This window comes from Aotus nancymaae, unplaced genomic scaffold (assembly GCF_030222135.1).
Source record: "Aotus nancymaae isolate 86718 unplaced genomic scaffold, 86718_ANA_hifiasm-v0.15.2.pri h1tg000028l, whole genome shotgun sequence".
Taxonomy (NCBI): domain Eukaryota; kingdom Metazoa; phylum Chordata; class Mammalia; order Primates; family Aotidae; genus Aotus; species Aotus nancymaae.
Genome location: NW_026988441.1, coordinates 31,143,478 through 31,156,527, shown reverse-complemented (window position 1 = coordinate 31,156,527; position 13,050 = coordinate 31,143,478). Strand labels below are relative to the sequence as shown.

At 53.0% G+C, this 13,050-nt stretch overlaps 1 protein-coding gene across 3 annotated transcripts in view; it reads right to left on the bottom strand.

Moving 5' to 3' along the window:
- RFX1 (regulatory factor X1) overlaps window positions 1-13,050 on the bottom strand; it is a 62,148-nt gene that overhangs the window by 29,726 nt on the left and 19,372 nt on the right. For all 3 annotated transcript variants that reach the window (XM_012457819.2, XM_012457818.3, XM_064381766.1), the window contains exon 2: window positions 3,872-4,237. In XM_012457819.2, the coding sequence (XP_012313242.2) occupies window positions 3,872-4,190 (319 nt within the window). In that variant the 5' untranslated portion in view covers window positions 4,191-4,237. The remainder of the gene's footprint in view (window positions 1-3,871; window positions 4,238-13,050) is intronic.

Genomic DNA, 13,050 nt, shown 5'->3' with positions numbered 1-13,050 from the left:
GATTAGCCGGGTGTGGTGGCACATGACTATAGTCCCAGCTACTTGGGAGGCTGAGGTGGGAGGATCACAGAGCCCAGGAGTTGGAGGCTACGGTGAGCCACAACTGCACCATTGCACTCTAGCCTGGGCGACAGAGCAAGACCCTGTCTCAAAAAATAAATACATTAAAAAAAACAAAATGGGTGCCCTTCCGCCTTGATGGATGGGTGGGAAGATCTGCAAGAGGGGATTAAGCGATGCAGAAGGAACTAGAAGGAGCAATGGCAGGAGCGTGTCCTAGATGGGGTGGCCTGGGACATGGGCAGTGCCGATTCATCCAGTGAGAAGGCAGAGGTGGTGTATGCAGATGGACCCCAGGAGCTGGGCGGGAGAAGGAGTCCTTGTGGTGGCCTGATGGTACTCTATCCCCAGGAAGGTTGTCTGCAGGGTCAGGGGCATAGTGTGAGGCAGAGGTGATGGAGGTGAAGGCGGGGCAGAGGGAGAACAGGTTTGTTGGAGCGTGAAGTTCACTGTTAAGGAAATGTTGCAGGATTTCTGAGCAGCGCTGAGAACCCGCCAAAGGTGTGTGGCCGGAAGACCCTGCCCATGTCTGCAGCCTGACCTCAACCAGGGCAGGGCTGTGTCTACACAGGCGGGGGGCACTAAGTGTGGCACTCATGCAGACAACCCCACTCCTGCCATACAGTAAAGAGTCACTGCCCTGAGTCGCTGAGTGTCCCCACCCCAAACCTCTCCCGGGGATCCCGGACCTCCCACGCAGACCCCGCAAGAAGCCTCTGGGACACTGCCCAGGGCCCCAGCCCCAACTGCTGTGTTCCATGACGGAACCAATTGCTACATTTTTCTTTTTTTTTTTTTTTTGAGATGGAGTCTTACTCTGTCACCCAGGCTGGAGTACAGTGGCACGATCTCAGCTCACTGCAACCTCTGCCTCCCAGGTTCAAGTGATTCTCATGCCTCAGCCTCCTACAGGGTCGTGCCACCACGCCCAGCTAATTTTCATACTTTTAGTAGAGACGGGGGTTCACCATGTTGCTCAGGCTAGTCTCCAACTCCTGACCTCAAGTGATCCACCCGCCTAGGCCTCCCAAAGTGCTGGGATTATAGGTGTGAGTCATTGCGCGCAGCCAATTGCTACATATTTTGATGACTCTTTTTTTTTTTTTTTGAGAGGGAGTCTCGCTCTGTCACCGAGGCTGGAGTGCATTGGTGCAGTCTCGGCTCACTGCCACCTCCGCCTCCTGGATTCAAGTGATTCTCCTGCCTCAGCCTCCCGAGTAGCTGGGACTAAGGCACGCGCCACCATGCCTGGCTAATTTTTTGTATTTTTAGTAGAGAAGGGGTTTCACAGTGTTAGCCAGGATGGTATCGATCTCCTGACCTCGTGATCCGCCCGCCTTGGCCTCCCAAAGTGCTGGGATTACAGGTGTGAGCCACCATGCCCAGCCTGATGACTCTTTATGACCTGATTATCACCAACCCCATCTGGATCCCCCCTTTCCACAGCCCATCAGGATGCCCTGATGGTCTCACCCCTTCCTTTTCCACTCTGAGAAGGACCAGGGCCAACTTTGATCCAGGCTCCCACTGAGGCCTCCATCCCCACAGAGCGAATTAAAAACACACTAACTGCGGCCGGGCGCAGTGGCTCACGCCTGTAATCCCAGCACTTTGGGAGGCTGAGGCGGGTGGATCATGAGGTCAAGAGATCGAGACCATCTTGGTCAACATGGTGAAACCCTGTCTCTACTAAAAATACAAAAAATTAGCTGGGCATGGTGGCACGTGCCTGTAATCCCAGCTTCTCAGGAGCCAGCTACTCAGGAGGCTGTGGCAGGAGAATTGCCTGAACCCAGGAGGCGGAGGTTGCAGTGAGCCGAGATCGCGCCATTGCACTCCAGCCTGGGTAACAAGAGCGAAACTCCGTCTCAAAAAAAAAAAACAACAACACTAACTGGGCACAGTGGCACACACCTGTAGTCCCAGCTACCCACAAGGCTGAGGCAGGAGAATCGCCTGAGCCCAGGAATTCCAGGCCAGTCTAGACAGCATAGCAAGACCACATCTCTAAACCAAAACACACACGAATCTAGCCTAACGTCCAGGCTGTGCTGCCATTCCCATCAAAGCCCTGAGTCAGTCGAGACAGAGATCCAGACCTCAGGCAGACCCCACACAAGCCAGAACACTGTCACTATGTTTCCTGTGGGAAATGCTCAGAGGGCAACAGGCCTGTCCAAGATGACCTGCTTTCAACACAGGTATTGCATGTCTTAGCCTATTTTTTTTTTTTTTTTTTTTTTTGAGATGGAGTCTCACTTTTTCGCCCAGGCTGGAGTGAAGTGCTGCGAACTCGGCTCACTGCAACCTCTGCCTCCTGGGTTCATGAGATTCACCTGCCTCAGCCTCCTGAGTAGCTGGGACTACAGGTGCCCACCACCATGCACAGCTAATTTTTTGTATTTTTCACCGTGTTAGCCAGGATGGTCTGATCTGACCTCATGATCCGCCTGCCTCTACCTCCCAAAGTGCTGGGATGAAAGGCGTGAGCCACCACGCCCGGCCCCACCTTAGCCCATGTCATGAGAAAGAAAAGCAAAAATTAAAAAAAGGGCCGGTCCCTGGATCCTCCCCAAAACAACAGGGTGGCTCCTCTAGGAAGGGAGGTCAGGCCCCCAGCTGACCTCCCTGAAGTGCCCACTTGAGGCCAGCCTGGCTATGAGACCCCCACGTGTGTCCCCTGAGAGCGAGGAGTATGACGATCCCATCACAAATGAGGAAACTGAAGCGGGACGCCAACACTGGTGTGTAGCCAGGCCAGGCCTGGAGCTCACTCTCAGCCTCCCACAGGTGCGTGCACACTTGGATTGCACAGCCCAAACTATTCTGCCAGCGACATCTTACATGCAAAGAGAGATCAAAAGAGCTCTAAGAGGCTAAGCATGGTGGCTCAGGCCTGTATTCCCAGAACTTTGGGAGGCTGTGACAGGAAGATTGCTTGAGGCCAGGAGTTCGAGACCAGCCTAGGGGCAATATAGGGTGACCCGATCTCTAATAAAAATACAAAAACTGGGCGTGGTGGCTCACGCCTGTAATCCCAGCACTTTGGGAGGCTAAGGTGTGCAGATCACCTGAGATCAGGAGTTCAAGACCAACCTGACCAAACATGGAGAAACCCCGTCTCTACTAAAAATACAAAATTAGTCGGGCGTGGTGGTACATGCCTATAATCCCAGCTACTCAGGAGGCTGAGGCAGAAGAATCGCTTGAAGCTGGGAGGCGGAGGTTGCGGTGAGCCGAGATGGTGCCATTGCGCTATAGCCTGGGCAACAAGAGCGAAACTCTACTTCAAAAAAAAAACAATTAGCTGGGCTGGCTGCATGCCTATACTCCCAACAACTTGGGAGACAGAGGTGGGAGGATCATTTGAGGCCAGGAGTTTGAGACCTGCCTGAGCAACATGGGAAGACCCCATCACCACAAAAAATTAAAAAACTTATCCAGGCATGGTGGTGGGCACTTGTGATTTCAGCTACTTGGGAGGCTGAGGTGAGAGGATTGCTTGAGCCTGGAAGGTGGAGGCTGCAGTAAGCTGTGATTGAGCCACTGCACTCCAGCCTGGGCAACAGAGCAAGACCCTGTCTCAAAAAACAAAAGCAAAACAGAAACTCTAAAAGCTGCTCTGGTGGGAAGGAGTTTGGGGGGCCAGAGGCCTCCTTGCATGGCATGAGCACCCCTGCCCTAGTGATGCCCGAAGTCCCACCCAGAAACCCTGGGGGGCAAGGCAGCCCTGTGCCTCCACACCCAGGGGGCTGGGCTAGCTGAACAACTCTGAGAGGAGTTTTTGGACACACGAGCGCTCGGCACTTACCGGAGACAGTGACCACGATGTACTGCTGGGGCGCGGGCGACGGGGTGGGCACACCGGCCGGCTGCGAGGGTGTGGGTACAGCGGGGAGCTCCGTCACATACTGCTTCTGGCTGCCCGGTGGCTGTGCCTGGGGCTGGGGGCTCTGCAGCTCGGTGACATACTGGGGCTGAGGGGTGGCGGCGGTGGTGGGCGGCTGAGGGGCCTGGGGCGCCGCTGGAGGGGGTGGTGGTGGTGGCTGGGGCTGGGCTTGCGGAGGGGCCTGTGGCGGCTGGGATGGTGGCGGGGCTGCCTGGAGCTCAGTATACGCCTGAGTTGCCATGCCAACGGTGGGGAAAATGGTAATAAATAAGGCTTTTTTTTTTATTCCTTGGGAAGAAAGGGAGGGGGGAGAGAAAAAAAACAAAACAAAACAAGAAAAGGAAAAACAGGAATTAATCTACAGGCAGAGAAAGCAGAGACAGCTCTGCGCTCCCTGGAGATGTGCTTGGGTTCATCACTAACTGAATTAAATCCCCAGGCTGGTGGCCAGAAATATCCAACCCGTCACTGCAGGGGTACCAGCTGTAGACCAGGGCTGGAGCCCCAATCCGCACCCACACTCACTCCGAGCCAGATGCCCACCTCCCAGTCCCTGGTACCCAGGGACCCCCACATCCATTTTCTCACCCTGTGGGGGAACTCGGGGCCATGTGGTGGCTCTGTACCCTCACCCAGAGACAAATGGTACGGTTCTCACTGGGTCACTCTCAGATGCCAGGGGCTGCCCCCTCCCTTCCCTCCATCTCCTTAGCTGAGGAACCCAAGTGGGCACTCCCTGAAGGCTCCTATAAGCCAGGCACAGGGCTGGGCACTTTCCCTACGTTACCTCATGTTTTTTTTTTTTGGAGGAGTTTCGTTCTTGTTGCCCAGGCTGGAGTGCAATGGTGCAATCTTCACTCACTGCAACCTCTGCCTCCTGGGTTCAAGCAATTATCCTGCCTCAGCCTCCCTAGTAGCTGGGATTACAGGCACCCGCCACCACGCCCAGCTAATTTTGTATTTTTACTAGAGACGGGGTTTCTCCATGTTGGTCAGGCTGGTCTCGAACTTCTGACCTCAGGTTATCTGCCCACCTGGGCCTCCCAAAGTGCTGGGTTACAGGCGTGAGCTGCCGCACGAGGCCTTACTTCACCTTTTAAAACTCAAGTCACTGTAGCTGAAAAGCCCTCATCCGCCTGGTGTCAGACCCTCACCCACAGGAACCCTACCACTGTCTCTTAACTCATGACGTATTATTAACCTCTTCTGGGCCTCAGTCTGTCACCTGGGAATAAGGAGAATACCCAATTCACCAAATTGCTATAAAGATCCAATGAGATGAGGCTGGGTGCGGTGGCTCACACCTGTAATTACAGCCAAAAGCCAAGCTAAAGTTTGGGAGGCCGAGGCAGGAGGATCACTTGAGGCCAGGAGCTCGAGACCAGCCTGGCCAACATGGTGAAACCCCGTCTCTACTAAAAATACAAAGTTTAGCTGGGCATGGTAGTGCATGCCTGTAATCCCAGCTACTCGGGAGGCTGAGGCAGGAGAATCTCTTGAACCCAGGAGGCAGAGGGTGCAGTGAGCCAAGATTATGCCACTGCACTCCAGCTTGGGCCACATAGCAAGACTCTGTCTATACAATCACACACACACACACACACACTCAATTTTTTTTTCAGAAACAGGAGTCTCACTGTCATGCCCAGGCTGGTCTCACACTCCTGGGCTCAAGCAATCCTCCTGCCTTAGCCTCCCAAAAAGTGCTGAGATTCTAGGTGTGAGCCACCGCGCCTGGCCTATTTCATTGTCAACTTTCCAACAAGCATGTCTAGGGTTGCGTTCTGCCTGCTAGGTAGGGAGCTGAGGCTCAGAGAGGTTAAGGTGCTTGCCCCAGCCACAGAGCAGGGAAGCGGTAGGGCTGCGGTTGAACCCTGGGTGTTCTGCGCTCCTGACTCATCAATTGATTGCCGGAGAGCAGAGTTATGGGGAGAGCGGCCTCTGAGGAGCCCGTGCCGGTTCCCTGCGTGCCTGCCATCTGGACTTGGGATTCTCGGCTGAGCAGCATTCTCAGTGGAAAGGTGTTTAAGTCCAAAAGGCCCTGTGAGCTGCATGGGGCCACAGGGGCTTTCTGGGCCCTCTGCCTGAGGGCAGTTATGGGTCTTGACACCAGATGTAAGCTCATCAGTGGGACGGTGCCCTTCCGTGGCCAGGGGCGACAGGGCTGGGAGCCGGCCCAGGCCACACTAAGAACCCGGCAGCTGTGGCTGACTTCAGGACAGGGCTGGCCTTGGCCAGGCACGGTGGCTCACGCCTATAATCCTAGCACTGTGGGAGACTGAGGTGGTTGGATCACCTGAAATCAGGCATTCAAGATCAGCCTGACCAACATGGTGATCCCGTCTCTACTAAAAATACAAACATCAGGGCCGGGCACGGTGGCCTGTAATCCCAGCACTTTGGGAGGCCGAGGTGGGTGGATCACCTGAGATCAGGAGTTTGAGACCAGCCTGGCTAACATGGCAAAACCCCAACTCTACTAAAAATACAAAAATTAGCCAGGTGTGGTGGCAGGCGCCTGTAATCCCAGCGACTCGGGAGGCTGAGGCAGGAGAATCACTTGAATCCGGGAGGCAGAGGCTGCAGCGAGCCAAGATGGTGCCATTGCACTCCAGCCTGGGCAACAAGAGCAAAATTCCATCTCAAAAAAAAAAAATCAGCTGGGCATGGTGGCACGTGCTTGTAATCCCAGCTACTTGGGAGGCTGAGGGTAACACTCTGTCTCAAAAAAATAAAAATAAAAATAAACGGGCATGGTGGTGCAATGCCTATAATCCCAGCTACCAGGGAGGCTGAGGTGGGAGAATCGCTTGAACCCGGGAGGCAGAGGTTGCAGTGAGCTGAGATTGCACCACTGCACTCCAGCCTCAGTGACAGCACAACACCCTGTCTCAGAGCCAAACAAAACAACATGAAAGAACAGGATGGGCGTGGCTAAAGGGTGTGTCCCTCTGGGCTGGGCATGGCCTCCCTCTGGCTCAGCCCCGTTGCAGCAGTGAATGGGCAGTGGTTTCAGGGCCCTTGTACTCATGAGCCCCATCCCCAGGTCTGAAGCACCTGAGGGTCAGTGGGACAGAGGCACGAGTGGTCAAGAGGAAAGGCTCCAGCTCCATGCTTTTGTGGCCCCCCTGCCTGGCCCCTGGAGGTACTGGGGTCTCAGAGCCCTGCCTGCAGTCGGCAGTGACTCTGGTCAGTACTACATCCTGGCTGCCAGCTGGACCGGAGCCTCTTCTGCACTAACAGCACCTGTGTGCCATGATGTGCCCAGGTGGCCCTCCAGCTGCAAGGTGACCCTCAAAGGAAGGAGGAGGTGGAAAATAACGGCTGCTGATTGACCAGGAGCCCCCAGACCCCTCCACTGAGGTCACCTCCCAGCAGCTGTGTGAGGGAGGTGCCATCATACCCATTTTACAGCCAAGTTCAGCGAAGCCGAGGGGTAGCCTGCTGAAAGCCTCAAGTAACTGGTGAGGCAGGGATTGAACCCGGGTCTCTCTGACCCCCAGATACATTCTTCAGCCCCCAGCCCTACTCAGCATGCCAGGCACGGGGCTCATTGCTTTTTTTTTTTTTTCAGATGGAGTTTCACTGTGGAGTGCTGGAGTGCAGTGCTGTGATCTCAGCTCACTGCAACCTCCACCCCTCGGGTTTAAGCAATTCTCCTGCCTTAGCCTCCTGAGCAGCTGGGATTACAGCTGCCTGCCACCACACGTGGCTAAATTTGTGTTTTTAGTGAAGACAGGGTTTTACCATATTGGCCAGGCTGGTCTCAAACTCCTGATCTCAGGTGATCCGCCCACCTTGGCCTCCCAAAGAGCTGAGATTACAGGCATGAGCCACGGTGCCCAGCCTTCATTTGCTTCTTACAGTCAGTACACAGCATCTTGCCAGTTCTTCCCACAGGGAGGCCCAAGCGTCACTGCAGAGGTTACGCCCCCTGCCCAAGGCCCCAGATAGAGCAACAGAACCTGCAAGGGGAAAGCTGGCCTGAGCAGCCCTGAGAAGGCCCGGCAGCGCCGTGACACCCGTCCTTCATGCCTCCCCATACCTCCGTCCCCTGGGACCCAGGTTCTGCCCTTCCATGCCAAACTCAAGAGCCATCCGAGTCAGAAGGGGGCAAGGCAGGTGAGAAACAAGCCCTCGACAGGGACGGATGCACCACGATTTGAACATGGCTACCTCCTAGCTGAGTGACTTTTGGGGAGGCCTCTATAGCTCCATCTGTGAAATGGGAGGCCAGCCAGCGCTACCAGGAGGGGCTGCTGAGGAGTTCAATCTGATCCTATGGGCAGCGCGTGGCCAGGCATGCGGCATGCTATAAGCACACAGGAAATGGCTGTGGCTCCCTTCACTGTGGCTCCCAAGGCTCTTTAACGAAGTTCCAGGAAAGATGAAACTACCTCCTGGCCCTGCCTCCCTTCCAGCGTCCAGAGCTTTGGGCTGCTGAGGACGAAGAAAACAGGAGCATCTGCCTGCCTCTTGGGTGTGCCCTCTGTGCTTGGAGCAGGCTGGGGAGGGACCCCAGGACCTTCCTGGCTGGCAGGGACAGAGCTGGCAAGGCCCTGGGGCCACCCTCCCTACAGGTGAGGTCATTCTGGTGGGAGGGGCGGAGGCAGGAAGGATGAGAAGCCATTTGGGGCCTTCCCACCCAGCAGGTGGCCAGCCTTAGTGCTCTGTGGCCCAGGGACTCGGGCAGCAGGGAAACTTGTCACCTCAAGAGGGAAACGCTGCTGTCTGCTTCAAATGGGGCCAAGACCATCTTCCTCCAGCCCCTGCCCTCCCAGACTCCTCCCTCCCGGAGTTAGAGGGGAAGAGGTTCCTCACACCATCGGGTCCAATTCTGGCCTGGCTCAGGCACTCAAGTCACTGTCGCTGACAAGCCCTCATCTGCCTGGTGTCAGACCCTCACCCACGCGAACCCCGGCACTGTCTCTTAACTCATCAGCATATTACCAACCTTCTTCTGGGCCTCAGTTTGCCCGTCACCAGGGGATAAGGAGAACACCCAATTCATCAAATTGCTATAAAGATCCAATGAAATAAGGCCGGGTGCAGTGGCTCACACCTGTAATCCCAGCACTTTGAGAGGCCAAGGCAGGTGGATCACCTGAGGTCAGGAGTTCAAGACCAGCCTGACTAACATGGAGAAACCCCATCTCTACTAAAAACACAAAAATTGACCAGGTGTGGTGGCCTGTAGTCTCAGCTATTCGGGAAGCTAAGGCAGGAGAATCACTTGAACCCAGGAGGCAGAGGGTGCAGTGAACCGAGATCACACCACTGCACTCCAGCCTGGGTGATAAAGCAAGACTGTCTCAGAGCAAAAAAAAAGATCCAGTGAGATCAGCTCAGCACCTAATAAACACTAATAAGTGGCAGGTGTTATTATTCATTCAACAAATACCCAAGCCAGGTGGGGACAGAGGAGGAAGGAGACGCCAAGAGGAAATTCAACCTCGGCTTTCATTGGCATCATCATGCAGATTGCTGGGCTCTACTGCCCAGCGAGTCGGAAATAGCCCCAGAGTCTGTTTCACTAGTCCCTTAGATGATTCTGAGGCACAAAGTCCTGAGATCACCCTAAGAAACGCTGGTCTTGGCTTTCTCAGCACTGACAGCTGGCCTCTTGTGGCCCCTCCCACAAAGAAAGGGCTTCAAAAGCTCCTCACTTACTGACTCTTTCTCCTTCTATGGACACGAAGCCCATAGGCCTCATCCCTTCCAACTCAGGGGCAAGAAGAGGAGGCGATGATTAATTTCTGAAAGCCTGAACTCAGAAGGAGGAGGTGGGAGATCAAGGAACAACTACACCAACTTCTCTATCGAAGACCTTCTCAGCACTGTCACTGTCAATCTTTTTCCTACAATTATTCGGCCACAGAACCCTTTTGTACCATTTAAGGAGACTACATTAAGCAATTCCACGGGTTTGTTCCCTAGAGAGACATAAATCACATATACATACATAGCATGAGGTATCGCCCACACATTTGAGCATGACAACCCTTTATTTACAGAGCTTGGCACACAAAACAAGGTAATTACTGAACAAACCGCTCTTTGGCAGTGAATCTGCCAAGAAAAGCACTAGTGGCTGCACTGTCTTCAAAGGCAGCAGGTGTTTATGGAGACTGTTTAAATCTATTACTTTAAATGAGGGCTTGGCAAAGTTCTGTAAAGGGCCAAGCGGTAAACGTTTTCAGTTTTGTGGGTAGTCTCTGTAGCAGCTGTTCAACTCTGCCATTGTCATGTGACAGTGGCCACACACCATAGGTAAACAAAGGAGCAGGCTCTGTGCCAATAAAACTTTATTTCTAGTCACTGAGATTTGAACTTCATGTAATTTTCACCTATCATGAAATAAAATCCTGGTTTTGATATTTCCAATCATTTAATTATGTAAAAATCATTCTTAGCTTACCAGCCAAACAAAAACAGGCAGCAGGCCATAGCTTGTTGACCCCTGTGTTGTTATTTGTGTTTTGGTGTTTTTTGAGACAGAGTTTCACTCTTGTCTCCCAGGCTGGAGTGCAACGGCACAGTCTCTACTCACTGCAACCTCCGCCTCCTGGATTCAAGTGATTCTCCTGCCTCAGCCTCCTGAGTAGCTGGGATTACAGGTGCCCACCACCACGCCTGGCTAGCTTTTATATTTTTATTACAGATAGGGTTTCACCATGTTGGCCAGGCTGGTCTCGAAGCCTGACCTCAGGTGATCCTCCCACCTCAGCCCAGCCTGATCTCTGTTTGGATGCCACATTCTCTCTCTTAGATTTTTTTTTTTTTTTTTTGAGACGGAGTTTTGCTCTTGTTACCCAGGCTGGAGTGCAATGGCATGATCTCGGCTTACTGCAACCTCCGTCTCCTGGGTTCAGGCAATTCTCCTGCCTCAGCCTCCTGAGTAGCTGGGATTACAGGCACACGCCACCATGCCCAGCTAATTTTTTGTATTTTTAGTAGAGACGGGGTTTCACCATGTTGACCAGGATGGTTTCGATCTCTTGACCTCATGATCCACCCACCTCGGCCTCCCAAAGTGCTGGGATTACAGGCGTGAGCCACCGCGCCTGGCCTGGATGCCACAACCTCTAACCAAATGGTTTACATCCTCAGGAAGGCCCTCCCAAGGACATAAAAAGAAAACTCACGTTCCTCATCTATAGAATGGCTTCAGTAATGAACTTGCAGAAGAATAGTACAATTAAATGGGATGATATGTGTTTCTCTCATCCTCTGTATCTAATTCGTTTATAAAAATGTGTCAATAACTCCTCCAAAATATATCCTAGAGGCTGGGTGTGGTGGCGCATGCCTGTAATCCCAGTACTCTGGGAGGCCGAGGTGGGCAGATCATTTGAGGTCAGGAGTTTGAGGCCAGCCGGGCCAACATGGTGAAATCTGGAATCTACTAAAAATATGAAAATTAGCCGGGACATGGTGGTGTGTGCCTGTAATCCCAGCTACTCAGGAGGCTTAGGCAGGAGGATTGCTTGAGTTTGGGGAGACGCAGGTTACAGTGAGCTGAGAATGTGCCACTGTGCGCACACACACGCACACACATATATATATCTCCTAATGACTGGGTGCAGTTCTCACACCTATAATCCCAGCACTTTGGGAAGCCAAGAACAGAGAATCACTTGAACTCAGGAGTTCAAGACCAGCCTAAGCAAAAAAGCGATGCCTTGTCTCTATAAAAAATTGAAAAAAATCAGCCAGGTACCTGTAGTCTCAGTTGCTCAAGAGGCTGGGGTGGGAGGATCGCTTGAGCCCAGGAGTTCCAGGCTGCAGTGAGCTATGATCACACCACCACACTCCAGTCTGGGTGACAGAACAAGACCCTGTCTCTTTAAAATATATCCTGGCCAGGCATGGTGGCTCACACTTATAATCAGCACTTTGAGACACGAGGGCAGGAGGACTGCTTGAGCCCAGAAGTTTGAGACCAGTCTTACCACCATAGCCGAGACTCCATATCTACAAAAAAAATTTTTTTAATTAGCTGGGTGTGGTGGCGTGTGCCTGTAATCCCAGCTACTCAGGAGGCTGAAGAGAATCGCTTGGACCCAGGAGGCAGAGGTTGCAGTGAGCCTCTCTACGAAAAAAAAAAAGAAAGAAAGCTGCAGACCCTCTCCTGCCTCACAGCCTCTTCCTCCTACCTGTCACACTGTCTCCACTGCCACCTTCATGGCTGGCTTCTCCTCCTTATTCAGGACTCACAGTTCATAGGCACTTCCTTGGGTCTCAAGGTACCCTCAAGCACAAACCACTATTTTATTTGCTTCCTGACACTGTTTCCCTGTTGGGTTTATTTTCTTTCTTTTTTGTTTTTTAGAGACAGGGTCTCACTCTGTTGCCCAAGCTAGAGTGCAGTGGCACCATCACAGCTCACTGTAACCTTGAATTCCTGGGCTCAAGTGATCCTCCGGCCTCAGCCTCCTGAGTAGAAGGGACCACGGGCCTGTGCCACGACACCTGGCTAATTTTTAAATCTTTTTTAGAGATGAGGTCTTGCTATGTTGCCCAGGCTGGTCTTAAAGTCCTGGGCTTAAGTGATCCTCCTGTCTCGGCCTCCCAAAGTGCTGGGATTACAGGCACGAGACACTGCGTCTGGCTGGGTTTATTTTCTTCCTCCTACTCTTCCCTCTGTGACTGGAAAGGTAAGCTCCCCAAGGGCAGAAACCTAGTGGGCCTTGACCCTCACTCTGTCCCAGCTCTTAGAAAACTGACAGGCAAGGCAGGGTGTGGTGACTCACGCCTTTAATCCCAATATTTTAGGAGGCTGAGGCAGGCAGATCACCTTAAGTCAGAAGTTCAAGTCCAGCCTGGCCAACATGGTGAAACCCTGTCTCTACTAAAAATACAAAAACTAGCTGGCTGTGATGATGGATGACTGTAATCCTAGCTACTTAGGAGGTTGAGGCAGGAGAATCTCTAGAACCCAGGAGGCAGAGGCTGCAGTAAGCCAAGATCACGCCACTGCACTCCAGCCTGGGCAACAAGAGTGAAACTCTGTCTTTAAAAAAAAAAAAAAGTTCAAAACAAAAACAAAAATTATCCAGCCATGGTGGTGGGCATCTGTATGCCAGCACTCTGGAGGCTGA